The sequence below is a fragment of the Bombina bombina genome, chromosome 8, assembly GCF_027579735.1.
Source record: "Bombina bombina isolate aBomBom1 chromosome 8, aBomBom1.pri, whole genome shotgun sequence".
In the NCBI taxonomy this organism is placed as follows: Eukaryota; Metazoa; Chordata; class Amphibia; order Anura; family Bombinatoridae; genus Bombina; species Bombina bombina.
This window is the reverse complement of record NC_069506.1, coordinates 41,388,839-41,411,184: the sequence shown is the minus strand read 5'-3', so window position 1 is coordinate 41,411,184 and position 22,346 is coordinate 41,388,839. Positions and strand designations below refer to the sequence as shown.

The window sequence follows — 22,346 nt, the reverse complement described above, 5'->3', positions numbered from 1 at the left end:
AGAGAGAGCAAGAGAGGGGGGAGAGAGAGCAAAGGAGAGGGGGGAGAGAGAGAGCAAAAGAGAGGGAGAGAGAGAGAGCAAAATAAAGGGTGGAGAGAGACCAAAAGAGAGGGGGGAGAGAGAGAGCACAAAAGAGAGGGGAGAGAGCACAAAAGAGAGGGGGGAAGAGAGAGAGTAAAATAGAGGGGGGGGCGGGAGGAGAGAGCAAGGGGTGGGACCGCTATACTGCAAAAAATGGCCCGTGTACACAGGCTTTAGGACTAGTAGAATATAAAAGTAAGTTCTATGAGGGTGTAAAATATTGTAGATTTCTGAACTTTTATTTTTATACAGTAGAAAATAAATATGGGGCTTTTGAAATTTCAACATGAATAAGGCGTCATCTTACTAATATATCACCGTTCCATATTCATATGTTATACAAAGTTAGAGATATACATTACTACCTTTCTCATAACATATCACACTGTGTGTCCCAATGGCTCTAATATTTTATATGCAAAAAATCCTGTTAAAAAAATATATTGTAATATTAATTACACTGTCTATGTATCTATGTATCTATCTATCTATCTATCTATCTATCTATCTATCTATCTATCTATCCATCTATCTCTCATATATCATCTATCCATCTATCTATCATTTATCTATTTATCTATCTATCTATAATTTATCTATTCATCTATCTATAATGTATCTATCTAACTATCTATCTAACTGTCTATCTATCTATAATGTATCTGTCTATCTATCTATCTATCTATCTATAATTTATCTATTCATCTATCTATCTATAATGTATCGGTCTATCTGTCTATCATGTATCTATCTATCTATCTATCTATCTATAATTTATCTATTCAGCTATCTATCTATATATAATGTATCTGTCTATCTATCTATCTATCTATCTATCTATCTATCTATCTATCTATCTATCTATCTATCTATCTATCTATCTATCTATCTATCTACCTACCTACCTATCTATCTATCTATCTATCTATCTATCTATCTATCTATCTATCTATCATTATCTGTCTATCCATATGTTACATGTCTATCTGATCACATTTAAAAGAAGAGAATTAGCAACACAAACTTTAGTAAAGAGTTTTTACTTTAAAAGAATGCTGACCTTTTTCACATTTGTCTCCATAGAAACCAGCAGGACACAAACACTTTCCACTTACAGGATCACAGGTTGCTGCATTTTCACAACTGCAGGACTCCTGGCAGTTATTTCCATGGAAACCAGGTGGACAAGCTGAGAAAATTAGGCATCAGTTAAAATTGTTTCAAATTTGATGTTTTTTTGGGGAAAAGGTTTTACATTTTATTAAATAAACTGACAAGGTAAAACAGAGGTCTTAAAGAGACATACAAGTAAATAATATGGATGGACTCTATGTAGAGTTGCTATCTGTACTCCTCAAAAATACTGGACAATAGTAGGTGACTAGGCACACAATGCTCATCCAAAAGCTCTACCTTAAAGGGATACTAAACCCAAAGTATTTCTTTCATGATTTAGATAGAGCAGGTAGTTCTAAGCAACTTTCTAATTTACTCCTATTATCATTTTTTCCATTCTCTTGATATCTTTATTTGAAACGCAGGAATGTAAGCTTAGGAGATTGCCATTTTTGGTTCAGCCCCTGGGTAGCGCTTGCTGATTGGTGTCTAAATGTAGCCACCAATCAGAAAGCACTGCCCAGGGTTCTGAACCAAAAATGGACTGGCTCCTAAGCTTAGATTTCTGTTTTTTTCTAATAAAAGATAGCAAGAGAACAAAGACAAATTTGATAATAGGAGTAAATTAGACCGTTGCTTAAAACGGCATGCTCTGTCCGAATCATGAAAGAAAAAAATTGGGTTTAGTATCCCTTTAACTTCTACTCTTGATCCTGTAATGTATGTTTTTCACAACTGAGCAGTCATTTTACCCCTTAGCTGTCAGTAACATTGAAATCAGTAATTTGACCTCTTTGGCTGGGGGTAGCATACATAAACATAGGTGATTTGATCCCTTTAACTGCCACTCACTTCTTTCTGCTTCATAGTTGTAGTTCATTAAGACATAAGGCATTTTATATTTAGCTAACACCCATGGACATTTAAATGTAATTTTAGAACACTTTGAGCATTCTCTGAGTTCTCGTGGTCTAGATAGGCACTTATAGGTTCATAGGTAGATGCACATAGTGATATTTAAAAGGTCCTGAACTCTGTGTAAATAAAAGACTAAAGCAACTGTTTAAACATGTCTTGCATTGTAAAGTTTAATTCCACAGCAATATAACCCTGAAGATGCATTACTGACTATTATATTCCCTTAATAAAACAATTGCAATGCACACATGGGCAAATTTATTTCAAATGTGTGACCTAAGGAAATCAGCCCATCCCTAAATCTTGTCATCAGCAGATACTATGATTAACAAAAAAGAATTGAATTTATTTTCACAGAATCACTTGTTTAAAACCCTTGAAAAGTAAAGTGCTGATTAAAAAAATCACCACCCTTTTTACTTTATGTGTCTGCTCCCTTTTTTTCATTATGGGTTTAAAAAAACATATCCTTTTAAATTCTTTATTAACCTAAAAATACTTTAGGTTGCTTGGAATTTGTGTATCGCTCACCGTGTTCACACGCCTTTCCATAAAATCCCTTCAAGCAAAGACAAGATCCAGTAATTTTGTTACATGTACCATTGTTTTGGCAAGAACATTCCATTTTACAATCTGGGCCATATTTTCCAGAGGAACATTCTGGGAAAAAAAGATAAATATCAAGGGTTAAATGTAGCAATATATATTTCTATTGTTTAAACAAGGTCTAGATTTTATAGTACTTGTTAATCAATTACGTAAATGGAATTTTAACAATATAATTTGGATCCTGTAATATGCTTGATTCTCTCTCTCTCTCCTCTCTCTCTCCTCTCTCTCTCTCCTCTCTCTCCTCTCTCTCTCTCTCTCTCTCTCTCTCTCTCTCTCCATAGGCCTGCACTCACGGTTCGAGTTTATCCACCCAGGATAATAACAGAAAGAAAGGATGCACTCTCCAGGATTTCCAATGTTACTCCTTTAATGTAACGTTTTGGGGTGTTATCCCCTTCATCAAACAGTACAAAATAACAGTGAATACCCTAACAATGAGGCACAGTGGTTGTTAGGGTATTCACTGTTATTTTGTAACATTGGAAATCGTGAAGAGTGCATCCTTTCTTTCTGTTATTATATATATATATATACACACACACACACACACACACACACACATATATATATATATATACATACACACACACATATAATATAATGGAATGCTCAAAGCACTACAAGCTTACTTACGTCATGCAAATTACAAGTCATTGGTTAAGTATTGTGATGACATGTTCTAAGTACTAGAACTACTGCACCTGCTGCGGAACTACCATTGGTGCAGCAGGTGCAGTGGCACCAGGGATCAAGTGCTGGGGGGGGGCATAGTAGCCAGTTTATAGGTGTGTGCAGAATGTGTACAATCCTAATGCAGGGGAGCCTTTTATTTGTGCAAGTTGCAGGGCCATCTATCTATCTATCCTCAAAATCATTATACAGAGCATCATATATATTATTACTATCACTTACTACTGAGTTACATTTGGGGGCCCCCAAAAAAGTTTGCACCAGGACCCTCTATTGAGTAGGCCCACTACTGTAGTACAGAGATTGAACTAAGGCTCACTAAATGTGGAACAAACTGTTAATATAAAAGGTCTGATTAAGTTTTAATATATTCATATCCTTCTGAAAGACGTTTATCTTTTTATACATTATTTTGAGACTTACCTTCTTCACAAGTGGGGCCTGTCCAACCTAATCCACATGAACAGGAGCCATTGGCTGGATTACAAAGTCCGCTATTCTTACATGCGCAGATCTGTTTACAGTTCTCACCATAATAGTTTTTCTTGCACACTGGAAAATGTAAACAACAATGTTCTGATGATTAAAATATTTTTTGTTTTCTTTTGCTATTAAAGTATAAGAGGTCATTTTCTTTTTGATAGTCAAACAAGGCTAAATAAAAATGTTACTGTATAATGCATATATGTGGGCTTGACTCTGGACTTCTTTAAATCCAAAATAAAAATAGAAATGAATGCAAAAACTGCTGAATATTCTTGAAAATAACCACATTTGTGTCCCTCTGGGAATAAAGGTTGGGTTTTAACTTTACCATGTTCACAGTTCTGCCCAGTTCTTCCAGGAGCACAAACACATTCACCAGTCACATGGTTGCAGGTGGCGTTGGGTCCGCACGTACAGACATGAGCACATCCTTTTCCATATGTCCCTGGAGGACACACTGTAACAAAAGTAGCAATACTTAAAGGGACATTCTATTGAAAAACTGCATGCTCTAATTTATTATAGTGTATAATTTTTGCACTCTCCAAATGCCAACTCTATGTGTTTAACCCTTGTTAAATGTAACTATAACTATATGGACTCAGGATCAGGAACAGAACATGTTACAAACTCACCTGTGCCACAGTCAGCTCCCATATAACCAGACAGACAATGACATGTACCCGTTGTGCTCTCACAATGACCGCCATTTTTACATTGACAATGATTTTCACAGTTTGGACCATAAAAGCCAGTTTGACATTCTGAAAAATGAAGCCAACAGCACGCACAATAAATAAATATTCAACGAATACATTTGTTATCCAAGATTTATTTTTTGGCAAATTTGACAACAAATGAATTGTAGTATAACTTTACAAGTAAACAACATTATGAAACCACTAATAGATATCTTAAGTTTAATAGATGTTAAAAAATATTTCCTTACTTAATTGACAGTTATGTCCGTGATATCCGGGTGCACAAATGCACTCTCCAGTCACTGGTTGGCAGTTTTGGTGTTCTCCAGGACACTGACAGACTTTAGCACAGTTTATTCCATAAGTTCCAGGAACACAAGCTGAACAAATGCAACAAATAAGCAAAACATAAAGTTAGAATTCTTAAAAATTGACAAAGAATTACAATACGTCTAAATAGAATTGGCACTGGGGGCATATTTTGTCCTAGGCAAACCAAGTCTGTGCTTATGGCAGCAGAATTTAGACTGCAGAATATTTTGTGGGTTAGTTCCTGTGGCGATATGCCTTCCTGACCCTATGCTCGCTATTGTATTATTTAATTTATTATTCAAACACAAACCAGTTTTTCTAGTTTTCTAGTGGAGTTGCATGACCTCTCCATGCTTCTCTGAATAATAATTGTTGGGGGTTAGGAATAGGATTTAAGGGGCAGCATATTTCCTAGTGCCGAGGGCAGAAGGAAAACACTCTAATGTTGGTATTTTAATTATTAGCATAACCAGCCTTAATAAATTCAATCACAAGCTAATTCACATGTAATTTTTCTTTTGAATACAGTTGGTGAGCATAGATGTTTAGGGAAAAAAAGGAAGGTTGAAATCTCTAAATCATTTTTGAAGATCCCTTTATTAGTTCATTAAAGTGTCAAATACAACAGGGACCTATCAAATTGCACAAAGGTGCAGCACACATAGGGGCCTTGACACTCTCAATATTCACAATATGAATAAAGACAGCTTCTAGACTTCAATACACCAGGTCATCAAGGGCTTCTACAACCATCATTGTTCTCTTCTATACAGGACATAAAGGAAATGTAATTGATTTAAGTTGCGATCCGTGTCCTAAGGTCTATATTAATATGCCCCATCTCTTGTATTGATGTTGACTAATGTTGAACTTTCGTCTTATAGACTACTGTCTGGTCCTTTGCATAACTGTGGTCTGTGGGGGCCATCACAAAAGCAAAAGGCAGAGTCATTAGTGATAATTGAGTGCACATGGGAAGAAGATTATACTAGATGATAACATGCTGCCTCTTTAAATTTCAATAGAAAATGCATGTTCTTCAATATATCTTCAGAAGATCAAACTGTATTGCTTAGATCCAATCTAAAAAATGTGCCTGTGGTTTAGGGGATTTGTTTCTGCTTCCCATTGAAATACCATCTACTTACTTTTGTCACATCCGTTTCCTGTGAATCCTGGTGGGCATCCACATTCCCCAGTTATATGATTGCAAGCAGAGCCGTGTGGACAGCTACAAAGCTGTGAACAGTGGTCACCGTAGGAGCCAGGAAGACATGCTGCGGAACAGCAGAAGATAATTCAGAGCCATTTAATACTAATAATGCTACAAAGAGACATTCAATGCAGACAAGTGTATAAACATAGACCCAGATTACAAGTGGAGAGCTATATATTGCGGCCCGTGCTATGAATAGTAAGGATAGGCAAATATATTGCAACATTAAAAAAATGTACTAAATTTAACACATTTATTTGCCATTTTTGAATTTTGAATGTTTGTACAACATTCTAACATTCATTTAATGTAATAGTATTTCTAATGCTATATTTAAATGTAAATATTCAATTCAAATGTTTCTAATTCAAATATTGCATAATTCAAAGTGAATAATGCAATATGTGAATTATAAAAAATTGTAATCAATATATATGTAGAAGTATTTCTAATGCTCTTTTTAAAAGCATTATTTAAATTAGAAACATTTGAATAAATATATTTGTATAAGTATTTCTATATGTTATATAGCAAGGCGTTCGACTGGAAAGGGCTCACAGGTGTGTGTGTGTGTGTATATATATATATATATATATGTGTGTGTGTGTGTGCGGATTTCTAGGTGTATGCATATATGTGTATGTGTATGTATGTATGTAACTATGTATGTATGTATGTATATATATATATATATATATATATGTATATGTGTGTGTGTATTCCTAGGTGTGTGTATGTATATATATATATATATATATATATATATATATATATATATATATATATATGTGTGTGTGTGTGTGTATTCCTAGGTGTATGTATATATGTGTGGGTGCACATACATATGTACACATGCATACACATACAGTATATAACAGAGCAAATATTTTTGAGCTCTACTTGTAATTTGGGCTATAAAATGGTATTATAAAATGTGTAAATTCAGCAATGTACCCTCTATTTTCTGTAGAGCTTCAAGATATAATAAACACTTTGTAAATACAATTTCTATTGTGCAGCTATAGAATGTCATATCAGTAGGGTGACCATATAGTTGCTTTAAAAGGGGACAGATATGAAAAATACATATGTCAGCGTTCTTATGCAAAATATTTATTTAAACAGCACTGAAAACAGCCCTGACATATGTATTTTTCACATGTGTCCCTTTTAAAAGCGGTAATATGGTTACCCCACATATCAGCCAAGTGTAAACGTTTTTTAAAACAAATTACCATCTTTTTTTACTGCAATTGTTTTTCACAGACTCCACACACTATTTGCCTTATTTGGAGAAGTCAGCCTGGGCCTTAGTCTGCAGACAGCAAGACTAGTCACTGTTAGTTTATGTTAGTATTAATTGTTTTGGAGTTGTTATCAGTTAAAGCGAATTAGGGATACTATGTAGCATGGTCAGCATTTAGAAGTCAGCAGGATGCATTTCATGTTCTGGAAATTAGAAAATGTCTCAGTTTTCAGAGCTGAATTACATGAAAGGGGGACAAAATAAACAATCAAAGCAAAGTTGTTTCATTGCAAATAACTAAACATTTTATATCAAACTCTCAAAGTGTTTACTGTTTCTTTAAGGCTGCTCTATTGGAATCTTTAAACCAGGAGCCACGATATGGCCCTTCATTGTTACTTCTTCCCATAGCTGCTGTATGTGTTAAATCAAGTACTCTGTTATCATAAAGGGACATAAAACCCCAAATGTTTCTTTTTATGATTCAGATAGAACATGTGATTTTAAACATCTTTCCAATTTACTTCTATTAGTATTTTTTCTTTGTTTTCTTGTTATCCTTTGTTGAAAAGCAGACAGGTAAGTTCCGGAGTGTGCACGTGTCTGCAGGACTATATGACAGCAGTTTTGCAACCATGTTATTCTTTAGCAAGAGCACTAGATGGCAGCACTATTTCCTGCATGTAGCGCTTCAGGCATGTGCACACTACCTACCTATCTTTTCCTTCAAGAAAAAAATAACATGAGAAAAAAAAAGATTTTTTTGTTAATTTCATGTCCCGTTAATTAAAGGAGATTTTGTTAGTGCGTCTTTCTGGATCTGATCTTTAACAAACTGACAGATATTGGGGGAAATGTCCAGTGTGTAGATTAGCGCTGCTCATTTGAAACTTTTTAACTCTTTAGGGACCAAGTTAGTTTGTTTATTTTGTCATTGAGATTCTTAGATTGTTACAGCCTCTCTGACTGGCTCTGAGAGCTGTGGGTGGGGCATATAACAAACAAGCCCTGGTAGGTGAGGAAGAACCGAGTACAGAGAAGTGCACACATTTTTATGGACATGCATATATGTCATTGTCAACACTGTCATTAAACTCAGAGACCTGAGACATATCTACATGAAAGTCATTCTGCTTTGAGAAATAATCTATTTACTAAGCAGTCTCCCACTTCTATATTTATTATTATTATTTATTATACTTTATTTATTAATCGCCAACATATTCCGCAGCGCTGTCCATGGATACATTTCATTTAAATAAAACAATACAAGGTTTGTAAGAGACAGGACAAAATTTACAAACACATACAGGAGGGATTGAGGGCCCTATTCCTGTGGGAATTTACAATCTAGGAGGGTAGGAGGTTGAGAAACAAGAGGTGAGGACTGCAAGAGTGAGAAAGATGTTAATACAGAGTTAGATGAGGGAAATGTTAGGTAAGTGAAATTAATTTATTATTGAGTTGGGTGGTAGGCTTCTTTGAACAGAAAAGTCTTCAGGGAGCATTTAAAAGAAGAATGATTAGGGCAAAGCCTGACAGCACGAGGGAGAGTGTTCCAGAGGGTAGGTGCTGCACAACAGAACTCCTGCAGTCTAGCATGAGAGGAGGTGATAGTCGCAGAAGCAAGGAGCAGGTCATTGTTGGATCTTAGTGGACGGGCTGGAGTATACTTGTGTATTAGAGAGGATAGGTAGAGGGGAGCGGCATTGGTGAGAGTTTTGTATGTAAGGGTGAGAATTTTGAATTTAATTCTGCTGTGAATGGGGAGCCAATGAAGGGACTCACAGAGAGGTGCAGCAGATACAGATCGACCGGAAAGGTGGATCAGCCTGGCAGAGGCATTTAGGATGGATTGAAGGAGGGAGAGGCGGGAAAGAGGAAGGCCAGCGAGTAGGTTATTGCAGTAGTCAAGTCGGGAGATAACAAGGGAGTGGATTATTTGCTTTGTGGTGTCAGCGCTCAAAAAAGGGCGAATTTTGGAAATATTGCGTAGATGATTGCAGCAGGATGTAGAAAGCGATTGGATATATGGGATGAAGGATAGGTTTGAGTTGAGTGTGACTCTGAGGCAGCGGACTTGGGGCGATGGGGAAATGGTGATGCCGTCAACTGGGATAGAGAAGTCAGAAGTCGGCGTAGAGCTTGAGGGGGGCATAAGAAGGATCTCAGCCTTGGACATGTTAATCTTTAGGTGGTGAGAGGCCATCCATGAAGAAATACCAGATAAGCAGTTGCTGACATGAGAGAGGACAGAGGGAGAGAGAGCAGGGGTGGAGAGGTAGATCTGGGTGTCATCAGCATAGAGGTGATATTTGAAGCCGTAACTGTTGATAAGTTTACCCAGCGAAGAAGTATAGATGGAGAAGAGTAGAGGACCCAGAACAGATCCTTCTATATCCCTGAAAGGGTTACTTGGGTGAGGTCTCAATGTTCTGTTCTCATTAGAGATGTTCTGCATAAGTTACAATGACAACCAGTGGTATAGGCACAGAGTACCACTGATTTTAAATGGATTAAATACTGAAATGCATTAGAGTATTGCGTGCCTATGGGGTTTGGCTTAAAGAGACAGTAAACAACTTGAGGTTTTCATGTAAAATGTTTACTTATGCGTAATGAAACTTTGCAATATATTTTCATTATTTCGTTTAATGCTTTTCAATAAATTTACTCCTAAAAATAGAGCAATTTCTAATTCTATGAACTTGAAATGCACACTGATGGCTCAAGGATAACTCTGCTACATATATGTCCCTAATTGGCTTTATTAGAGAACAACCACAAAAAATTGACTTTATTCTAGCATTATGACAGTAACTAGTCTTGTCTCTGGACTAAAACAATAACAAGGTTGTTAACTTGTTTCACAAATGTCAAGACTTGGCTGATTCTATAGCAACACAACAGAAATTATTTTACATCCCTTTAATGATGGCAGGTGGGCTTACTTGTTTTGGAAAACGTAAGGTGCTAAAGCCCCCCATTTTCTTACATGTTTGGGGATACTGAGCAAGTAACCTTTTTCTCTTGAGATTATAACTTTATAAATATACTTGAAACAAATCCAAGTAAGCTGTAAAGCATGAACTCCTTAAATGTTTTTTTATACCCAGTGGTGTCCCCAGGGGGCATCATTTATAGGCATGAACCAAGGCTGTGGCAGACATTTTCCAAAGTACAAACCTTAGTGAAGGACACCAAGGTAGATTTCAAATTAAAAACATCATTATGTAGTGCTGGGTTTTATTATACAGATGCAGATACCACTGATCCTATTTCCAGCCCTCCTCCAGCTATACCCATGTGCCAGTGTCACTACTGTGTATTTGTATAATACTAGGTGTTATTATACAGATACACATCCAGTATTTCACTAAGGCTGTATTTATTCAATATCATCCAATATCGCTAGCAGTCTCTTGCCAAGCCACTAACTTTTTTCACACTACATATTTTCTCTTTCCTATTATTCAATCAGAAAGAAAAGATATACTAAGGTTGTGAATCACAACCTTAGTATATATCTTTCCTTTTTAATTAAATAATAGGAAAGGGAAAATATGTAGTACTTAATAATAAACCTCAGGTGCCTGTTAAAGTGCTTTATCTTTGCATATAAAGCTCCAGGGACACAGTGCCAGCTTGTTTCTTGAATCTTCCCTCTCAGTCTCAATCAGAGTTACTTTACCGCAACTGAGCGGCATAAAGGAGGAGTCAGGACCTGCATTTATCTGTCCTACTCCTCCCTCCCCAATTCAAAATGGCCGGTGGACACTGCAAGAGCCAGTCACAGACACCAGTGTCCGTGTACAAACACCTTGCCTATCCCTGGGGGGCATGTGCCCCCCTAACTGTTACCTTCCCCCATCAGTCTCCTATGCTTCAATGTCCCAACTCTGCCCATGACACAACCATCATGTCACACACCCAGCTCCGCCACTCACATCACAGACCCGCCCACAACCTCAGAGAAGTGCCCCCCATTTATTTATACAATACTTCAATTATAAAACTAACTTACGTTTATCACAGTGTTTTCCTCTCCATCCGATGGGACATTCACATATACCGGTTATATGGTTACAGGAAGCTCCATGCCGGCAATCACACTTCTCAGCGCACTGCACTCCAAACGTTCCAGGTGGACAAGCTAATGTATAAGACACAAAAGGTTTTAGCAAAGCAAGTTACCTGTGTATGAGCTCTCTGGTTATAGACTGGATGGGAGCTGATTTTATCACTAGTTTTTGTTTATTTGCTGTTAGATCAAAGTGTAAAACAACAACATTTATTATTTTATTTTTAATTTTTATAAATATTCACTTTATAGTCAATGTTTTCAAGATCATTCCAATTTTCTGCTTCTCCAAATTATTTATGCTAAAGGAACATAAAACCCAACATGTTTCTTTTTTTATAATTCAGATAGCGCCTGCAATTTTAACCAAAATGTTTATTTAAAGTTTATTTCCATCATCAATCTTGCCTCATTATCATTATTAAAGGAGCAGCAATGCTGAGGCTTAGTTTCCATTTAAAGGGACACTGAACCCAAATTTTTTCTTTCGATAAAGCATTACATTTTAAGCAACTTTCTAATTTACTCCTATTCATTTTTCTTCGTTCTCTTGCTATCTTTAGTTTAAAAGCAGGAATGTAAATCTTAGCAGCCAGCCCATTTTAGGTTCAGCACCATGGATAGCGCTTGCTTATTGGAGACTTACATTTAACAACCAATAAACAAGCATAGCTCAGGTTTTCAACCAAAAATGAAATGGGCCGGCTCCTATGCATCACATTCCTGCTTTTAAATAAAGATAGCAAGAGAACGAAGAAAAATTGATAATAGGAGTAAGTTAGAAAGTTACTTAAAATTTTATGCTCTATCTGAATCATGAAAGAAAACAATTTGTCTTTAGTGTCCCTTTAACTGTGGAAACTAGTTGTAACAGGTATCTCCATTCAAGTCTTTGGATAGGTCTTATGTTCCCAACCGTTTATACAGTTTACAACAGCAATGTAAACTACACCTTAGTGTACAATTTATATAAAAAGTCTCCAGTTTATGTGAGAGCATATTGAGATAGAGGCTTAGGAGTGTCCATGTGTCTTTTTTTTAATTTTTATTTATAAACCAACAGCATAACAATAAAACAAGAAGAAAGGGACAGATAATAAACATAGGTTACGTTAGTTTCACACTTTCATTTCACTTTGCAGGGTGTGTTGGACATCATAAACATTACTCTCCTTTTGCAATTATCAAAATCTCCATCCTAAGACACAAGTTATTTTAAAAAGAAAACAATACATAAAGGAGGCAGAATAATTAGATAAATGCAAGCAATTCTACTTTTCCCATACTTTGTTAATTTATCCCTATATATATATATATATATATATATATATATATATATATATATATATATATATATATATATATATATATATATATATAATATATATATATATATATATATATATATATATATATATAAAAGGCAAAGTCCCTAGCTACACTATCCTCTACACTCTGCTAAGTCTGTTAATCTATCCAAAGGACCTTTATACAAGGAGAGAATATCAGCAATTAAAACATCCTCTTAGACCCTAAACTATCAAAAATGATAAACAATCAGTCTATTTCATGTAATCTTATGCTGTTGGGTGGTTTTTTTTTTTCCTTCACAACCAGACAGAACCACACAAAAACAAACACAAAACAGACACAGAACAAAACAAACACAAAACAGACACAGAACAAAACAAACACAAAACAGACACAGAACAAAACAAACACAAACAAAAAGCAGCAAACAAAAACAAAGAGGGAAGACACCTTAGATGTAGTGATATCGCGAACCTAAAAATTTGGGTTCGCAAACAGAGAACTCGAACTTCCACAAAAGTCTGTGAACCGGCGAACCGGGCGAACCGCCATAGACTTCAATAGGCAGGTGAATTTTAAAACCCACAGGGATTCTTTCTGGCCACAATAGTGATGGAAAAGTTGTTTCAAGGGGACTAACACCTGGACTGTGGCATGCCGGAGGGGGATCCATGGCAAAACTCTCATGGAAACTTACATAGTTGATGCAGAGAATCCATAAAGGGCATAAATCACCTAACTTTCCTAAATTGTTTGGAATAACATGCTTTAAAACATCAGGTATGATGTTGTATGGATCAGGTAGTGTAAGGGTTATGCCCGCTTCACAGTGCGCAGTGTAGGTGATATACCTGCCCTGACCATGCTTTGCAGACCAGGTATCAGTGGTCAGATGGACCCTTGCCCCAACACTGTGTGCCAGACATGCCATTGTAGCAGACTTATATGGCTTTGGCGTTGCTTTTTGGTAATTAGAAGGCTGCTAAATGCCACTGCGCACTACACGTGTTTTATGCCCAGCAGTGAAGGGGTTAATTACGGAGCATGTAGGCAGCTTGTAGAGTTAATTTTAGCTTTAGTGTAGTGTAGTAGACAACCCAAAGTATTGATCTAGGCCCATTTTGGTATATTTCATGCCACCATTTCACCGCCAAATGCGATCAAATAAAAATAAATTGTTCACTTTTTCACAAACTTTAGGTTTCTCACAGAAATTATTTACAAACAACTTATGCAATTATGGCATACATGGTTGTAAATGCTTCTCTGGGATCCCCTTTGTTCAGAAATAGCAGACTTATATGGCTTTGGCGTTGCTTTTTGGTAATTAGAAGGCTGCTAAATGCCACTGCGCACCACACGTGTTTTATGCCCAGCAGTGAAGGGGTTAATTAGGGAGCATGTAGGGAGCTTGTAGAGTTAATTTTAGCTTAAGTGTAGTGTAGTAGACAACCCAAAGTATTGATCTAGGCCCATTTTGGTATATTTCATGCCACCATTTCACCGCCAAATGCGATCAAATTTTAATTTTTTTTTTCTCGCAATTTTAGGTTTCTCACTGAAATTATTTACAACCAGCTTGTGCAATTATGGCACAAATGGTTGTAAATGCTTCTCTGGGATCCCCTTTGTTCAGAAATAGCAGACATATAAGACTTTGGCATTGCTTTCTGGTAATTAGAAGGCCGCTAAATGCTGCTGAGCATCACACGTGTATTATGGCTAGCAGTGAAGGGGTTAATTAGGTAGTTTGTAGGGAGCTTGCATGGTTAATTTTAGCTTTAGTGTAGAGATAAGCCTCCCACCTGACACATCAGACCCCCTGATCCCTCCCAAACAGCTCCCTTCCCTCCCCCACCCCACAATTGTCCCCGGCATCTTAAGTACTGGCAGAAAGTCTGCCAGTACTAAAATAAAAGGTTTTTAAAAAAATGTTAATTTTTTAAGCATATTTACATATGCTGTGGTGTAGCATCCCCCCTTAGCCACCAACCTCCCTGATCCCCCCCAAAACAGCTCTCTAACCCTCCCCATCTGCCTTATTGGCGGCCATCTTGGGTACTGGCAGCTGTCTGCTATTATTTCACAGTCAAAAAAGTTTTTTATTTTTAAATGTACACTACTGTTACACCAGATATGAGTGGTGGCACTGGGCAAGTGGGCACAGTATACGCTGTGAGCCTGACACACACGCTGGCATGCAGGCAACTGCAATTAGATTAAACAGGGAAAAAAAAAAAGCAGACTGATGTTCTAGCCCTAAAAAGGGCTTTTTGGGGTGCTGTCCTTACAGTAGAGATCAGATGAGTCCTTCAGGACTGTAGTGGACACTGAATACTTTAGCCTATCTATCGATTTCCCTACTAAATCAGCAGCAGCTACACTGTCCCTCCTCTCACTAAGAATGCAGCTTCCAAATGAATCTAAAATGGATGCTGTCCAGGAGGTGGGAGGGTCTGGGAGGGAGGGTCTGCTGCTGATTGGCTGTAATGTGTCTTCTGACTGTGAGGTACAGGGTCAAAGTTTACTCAATGATGATCAATAGGGGGCGGATCGAACATTGCATATGTTCGCCCGCCAAAGCAAACGCGAACATGCTATGTTCGCCGGGAACTATTTGCCGGCGAACAATTCGCGACATCACTACTTAGATGTAGTTAAATCATTTACAGAGTTACAAAATGAGTTTGCGCTACATAAGCACAGCTTTTTTGCCTATCTACAACTGAGGCATTACTATGGGAAACTTAGGGAGGATAATAACTGGGATTGGAGTCTGGGAGCTATTAACTCAGCTATTAATATATATAAACAAGGTAACCACTCAATTTCTTTTCTGTATAAAATCTTACTTAACCAGGCAGATCAGAATCAATTAAACAATCTTCTGAAGAAGTGGAAAACCGACTTTCCATCGGTTACGATGGAAGAGATTGAGGATAGTTTTAAACTGGCTCAAAAAGCAACTGTTATAGTTTCATGGAGGGAATCACACTGCAAGCTCTTAAATAGGGTTTATATAACGCCTGCACAACCTAATAGGTGGTATCAAGGGGACATAAATGTTTGTATAAAATGTAGTAATGCCAATGCAGACTTGCTACATTGTTTTTGGGGATGCCCAAAAGTTAGACAATTCTGGGACAAGGTGAGTTTCTGGCTTTCCAAAAGTTTAGAACAGGCATATTCGATAAAATCACAAGATATATTTTTTCTGTGTAACCATAAAAGAAATAAGCAATATAAGACAATCAATACCATAATCTTGATTGGACGTAACCTAATCCTGTTGAATTGGAAGGCCGGTGATTCACTATCGTTCCAAACTTTTAAAGCGATGATTGCCAATACAATAATTACAGAACAGTATTATGTCGATTATAATTCAGAGGGGAAGATGGAGAAATATATTGACAAGTGGCTGGGCCCAATAAAAACTTTCCTCATGGTGATACGACAACAGTTTGTATCTATCCTCAAGAAGGCTAGAGTGGATGCAAACTGGTAGACTACCTGTGGACTGGGCATCATTTCTAGATGGGGGGCGGGTGGTTTATTTCCCTTTTTTTTTTTTTTTGTCCACGTGTCTTGAGCACTCTATGACAACAATCTTTTTAACAATTTTATAATATTTTTGAGAACAGAAGTAAGCTGGATTTTTTTTAAAATTATAGTCCGTATTTAAATCATACATTTTTTATTTTAACTTACTTTTCTTAAAGGGACAGTAAAGTCAAAATTAAACTTTCATGATTCAGATAGAGCATGCAATTTTAAATAACTTTCCAATTTACTTCTGTTGTCAAATTTGCTTTGTGTTCTTGGTATCTTTGATTGAAGAGTAAAACTATGTAGGCTCATAAGTGCTCAGGAGTGTGCACGTGTTTTTAGTACTCTATGGCAGCCGTGTTTTGCATCACTGTATAACAAAGCTACAAATTATGTTGTAAAAAACTGCTGCCATAGAGTACTAAAGACACGTGCACCTCCCTGAGCTCTTATTAGCCTACCTAGTTTTACTCTTCAATAAAAGATACAGAGAGAACAAAGCAAATTTGATTGTATGCTTTATCTGAATCATGAAAGTGTAAAGGGATACATAGGGTGTCCCTTTAAAAGTGATCTCTCTGTGGTCAGACCTTCCAAAACACTCCAGTCTTCTGATACTTTAAAGTAGTTATGATGAGATACAACATCTATGATATTCAGATTTTATTTTTAATAATTACTAAAAATCATTTAAAAAATGAGGCTTGTATGCCAGGTTTCTCTTTGCCCACCAATCACCAACTTTTGCGGAGCCCAGGTTTAGGAAAGTAAACATAGTTTTATTCTGTCCTGTTTCAAAATAATTAATTTCAATAAAAATTTGAATGTAAAAATAAAAGTAATGTGCTTAATTTCCCCATTGTGAGTTTGTTAATAAAAGTAATATTTAAAAACAGTAAAAATCCTAATACAAATGAAATAAATAAAAAGGGAGCAATGCTATTCGGTAGCTGCATTTAAATAAACAAAGGGGTTATACAAACTCACTAGTGAGCTTAGATTAAGTTGTAAATTGAGTCTTACAATGCCAACAGCTTGTTTGCTTCTCTGGCAAGGAGGGCGCTAAATGTCAAGAGAAATTATTAAGATAACCGTAGCAGCCAAATATCCCAGCTGAGACACAAACAAGGAAAAAAGCTTGGTTATGCCAAAGGAAACAATACAGATTTCTGACAAAAAAAGATTAGTGTAACCAGCATGTCCTAAAAAGTCTCCATACTGTGTCTGAAAATACAGTGCTGTCGCCCAACTAATAAAGATATGTTCTTTCTGCTGACTTTGGAAATTTTTGCAGAAAAGTTGTCCCGATGTGAATGTATTTATATGTCTTACACTGCATGTATAAAACCAATACAGCTGATAAAAATGTAGTTTATATTAAAGGGATATTAAGCACCAAATAGATGCTAGATAGAATGATACATTCAAAGAAAGATTAATCTGATAATAACATGTAGATGTATTTTTTTACAGTTTCATTAGTTGTGTAAATAGTGACAAAATAATTGTAAAGTTTTAGTGTCTATAAAACAATGGGAGCTGCCATGTTGTAACTTAGGTTACCTTCTCTGCTGTGGCCAATTAGGGACAGTTATAAATAGGTCACTAGAGTGTGCAGCCAATGGCTGTGAGGAATATAACAGTGTTCTGCACTTCTATTTCTAATAGGAATTGAAAAGCTCACACTTTCAGAATGGAATTACAGGAAAAGGGAAAAAATAAATAATGAAAGTATATTGCAGAGTTTTTTTTATATATACAATTTAGCATTTTATATTATCATCTCGTAGTGTTTAATGTCCCTTTAAGTGCAAACGTGCAAAGCCAGTGTGGCTGTGTAAAAGGGATATGAAACCTCAAATTTTTCTTTCATGAATAAGACAGAGGATGTGATTTTAAACACCTTTCCATTTTGCTTCTATTATCTAATTTGCTTCATGCTCTTGGTATCCTTAAATGAAAAGCAATTCTAGGTAAGCTCAGGACCATCAGTGCATTACTGGGAGCTGGCTGCTGATTGGTGGTTGCACACAATTGACTCTTGTCATTGGTTCACCAGATATATTCAGCTGCTCCCAGTAGCGCATAGTTGCTGCTTTAACAAAGGATACCAAAATAATGAAGCTAAATTGATAATATAAGTAAAATGGAACGTTGTTTAAAATCACATGCTTGATCTGAATCATAAATAAAATGTGTTTCATGTCCGTTTAAGTTTTACATTTTTAAAGTAGACAATTAATGATTAATCAGCAACTACATTCATTTTACATACTAAGCATTTTTATGTTCTGACGAGTGAGCATGGATACACGATTAAGTTAAAGACGGCTTACTATTGTGTAAAATATGCGCTTGTCCCACACTTCCTAGAAAGACCAAAAGCAATTCCTACACAAAAAGAGTGAGGCGTTTAACCGTTGAATGAACCAAAGCATAATAACTTGCCATATGGATAGTTACCACCCCATAGCAGTCTCTTTGTCCTCACAATGTACATTTCATAGAAAAGAACGTTCCTGCTCTATATGAGCTCAAATCCAAAGTACCAAGCAAACCCCAATCTGAACAGCAGACATAGCAACACCAGGCATATGTTTCGGCCTTCTGTGGGCTTCATCAGTGAGATGCAGCCACATCCCTTTAGGTACTATATGCAATGGTCCATGCCTGGTTTCTTGCCATTATCCTTAGGGAGCTTAATACCCAAAGGTCATAATACACAAGAAGATAGAGGCAAACACTCAACTGAGGAATAATCAAAACTTATAAGAGCCTGTTCACAACCCTGAGCGCAATCTCTTTTTTCCTAGAATGTGCTTTTGACAAAGAGGAATTTTCCTGCAGAGAGAGAGAGAAGGTGAAACTTAAAACAGTACCTCTCTAAATAGACTACAGTATATATGGGGTGAAAGTGTTTATAAGACAGAAGAAAGGTTCTTGCCTGGACCCAACTTCTAGCTACTATTTGTAACTCATTTATACAAAAAGATATAGATATTTATGTTGGTAAACTGGAATACTTAGACAATATATTCATCCTAAAGTGTATTGCATGAGTTGTCCTAGTGTGAGTTAGCTTTTCTGGCCATTCAGAAAAAGAATCTAAGGCTCCTGTCTGTAGCCGGAGGTCAAATCAGTCACAGTAGACAAACCTATTTTTGACTTCAACAACATCTTACTACAGCTGCCAGTTTATCTGGAAAATTAGACGAGTGCTTATTGCGCGTGCCAAATGTATTGGAAACTTCATAGTTCTAGTAGCTCTATCCAAGACTAAGATGGCTAACAGTACGTGCATCATGTCATCACATGAGATTAATTGGGAGATGCAATGGATATTTAGAGATATGTGAATGATTATTAAATAAACAAAATCTCACTGTTTTCTTGAACGAAGTCAGTTCACAGAGTTTTATAGGACATTGTTTAGGAGGTAGAGGTGGATAAGACAAATATTTTATGAGGTCCAGATTGGGACAACACATTACTGTTTAAAAGTTATTTTTAATAGAAGCACTTATTGTATTGCCCCTTTAAACAGTGTCAAGTTACCTTTTTAAACAAAATACTGATAACTTTATCATATATTGAATAATTTCTTCTATAAAATTGCACATTGAGAATTCAAATTTTACATTCGAAGACACAACTGAATTTCTTACTCAGTTCTAAACATAGGAGTGATTTTACTTATAAGGACAGTTTAGTCAAAATTAAACTTTCATGATTCAGATAGGACATGCATGCTTCCCAATTTACTTTTATCATAAAATTTGCTTTTTTCTCATGGTATTCTTTGTTGAAAGCTCAGAGGAAGCGTGAGCGAAACACGTGTCGGGGTCTGGCTTCAGAGAGTACATACTCTTGTTTTTTAACAGCTTACTCTCCATGATAATTGTTGATTGCAATAATTTTTGCCAGTAGCTTGTAAATGTGTGTTATATTCTGAGATCAGATCTTATGCTATGCATGATAGTGAAACAAGTCAGTTAAACGTTAATCTAGCCCCCCGCTATAGAAGGGGCTTAAGCAGACAGAATCTATTACACTGAACAGCTGTGCTAAAGTTAACTGTTCAAGCAAGGACTTTATAATTACAGATAGAGTATTAGCTAGATAGCTTTAATCTTGTAATCTGACACCCCACATATTAACAGATCCTCTTGTTACAATGTTATTTCTGAATTTATTAATAGCCGGCTACAAAAGATATTGTTTGTATCTGACTGCTTGATATTATACAATCCAATTACAATTTTTCACATCTAGATACAGGGGCCTGGCTTCAGACAGTACATACTCTCATTTTTTAGCAGCTTACTCTTCATGGTAATTGTTAAGTGCAATCAATTTTGCCAATAGATTGTAAATCTGTAATATATTCTGAGATCAGACGTTATGCTATGATAGTGAAACAAGTCAGTTAAACGTTAATCTAGCCCCCGCTATAGAATCTATTACACTGAACAGCTGTGCTAAAGTTAACTGTGTAAGCAAGGACTTTATAATTACAGATAGAGTATTAGCTAGATAGCTTTAATTTCGCAATCTGACACCCCACATATTAACAGGTCCTCTTGTTACAGCGTTAGTTCTGAATTTATTAATAGAGGGCTACAAAAGCTATTGTTTGCATCCGACTGCTTGATATTATACAAACCAATTACAATGTTTCACATTTAGATACATGATTCTCAGAGGAATTATTCACACACCTATGCTATATATTGATATATTGAGAGTTTTAAGTGTTTTTAAACGTGTATGATTAAATAGTTAAACCAATAAGATAAAGTATGAATGGTTAAACAATTGTCCCTGTATTATTCAGTGTGAATTTCTCCTATACAATTGTAAGGGTAAAGCACTCGTTTTTGTTACAGACTTTGTAACTAATTTTTCTATGAGTCTCCTTAGTGCTATATTACCCCCCTAACAGGTGGCATAGATACTTACCATTAGTACTACTTTACCTAATATCTTGTTACTATAACATAAAAATACTGTCTGATGAGCACTGTCCTATCTCATCTAGCTTAGAGTCTTCAGCTAAGCATAACCATAGCAGTACTTCCCTATATATATATATATATATATATATATATATATATATATATATATATATATATATATATATATATATATATATATATATATATATTTATACTGTATATATATATTCATATAAATCCAACATTACAATGCCATTCCGTATTTCTCAAATAACATCAACTTTTTGTCACTTAGCATAGTTTGATCTATAGATGCCAAAAGTTTGAGCTATAGATGCCAAAAGTTTGAGCTATAGATGACAATAAAAAATGCAAAATGACGTATGATAAAAAATAATTGTATCCAGAATTTGTTATACTATTAGCAATGTTACTGGGAATATCACATTTACTATCATCAGTGGTAGGATTTTAAAAGAGACAGTCAAAATTAAACTATTATGATTCAGATAGAACATTTCATTTTAATTTCCAGTTTAGTTTTATTATCAAATTCGCTTTATTATCTTGGTATCCAGTGTATATGTATCAGTTCTGACAGCATACAACCACCAGGGTGCTACAACAGTCCATATATATATATATATATATATATATATATATATATATATATATATATATATATATATATATATATATATATATATATATATATATATATATATATATATATATATATATATATATATATATATATATATATACTGTATATTTAACATTGATGCAAACATGCTTGCAATTTCTGCTGACATTGAATGCACATTTGATAAAAGAAGTAAAATGGATATGTTCCTAAAATAATCATGCTTTATTTAAATCATGACATTTTGATTTTACTCTCCCCTTAAAAGGTGTAATTTGTGATGTCATATGTGATGCAATTAATAAAGTCCAATTATAATAGGTGTATTTCGGTTAACTTAATTTCTTACCTTTTTTTTTTTTTTGAGTATGTTCGTTCCTACAAATCATTTTATGTTTGTGTTGAATAAAAACCTAATCAGATTTTTCA

At 35.7% G+C, this 22,346-nt stretch overlaps 1 protein-coding gene across 2 annotated transcripts in view; it reads right to left on the bottom strand.

Annotated features, from left to right (window-relative positions):
• The window catches only part of MEGF6 (multiple EGF like domains 6), a 681,655-nt gene that overhangs the window by 35,654 nt on the left and 623,655 nt on the right, over window positions 1-22,346 (bottom strand). For both annotated transcript variants that reach the window (XM_053690339.1, XM_053690340.1), the window contains 8 exons: window positions 11,403-11,531; window positions 6,065-6,193; window positions 4,853-4,984; window positions 4,539-4,667; window positions 4,232-4,360; window positions 3,841-3,969; window positions 2,647-2,775; window positions 1,142-1,270 (listed from right to left, as the gene is read on the bottom strand). In XM_053690339.1, the coding sequence (XP_053546314.1) occupies window positions 1,142-1,270; window positions 2,647-2,775; window positions 3,841-3,969; window positions 4,232-4,360; window positions 4,539-4,667; window positions 4,853-4,984; window positions 6,065-6,193; window positions 11,403-11,531 (1,035 nt within the window). The remainder of the gene's footprint in view (window positions 1-1,141; window positions 1,271-2,646; window positions 2,776-3,840; window positions 3,970-4,231; window positions 4,361-4,538; window positions 4,668-4,852; window positions 4,985-6,064; window positions 6,194-11,402; window positions 11,532-22,346) is intronic.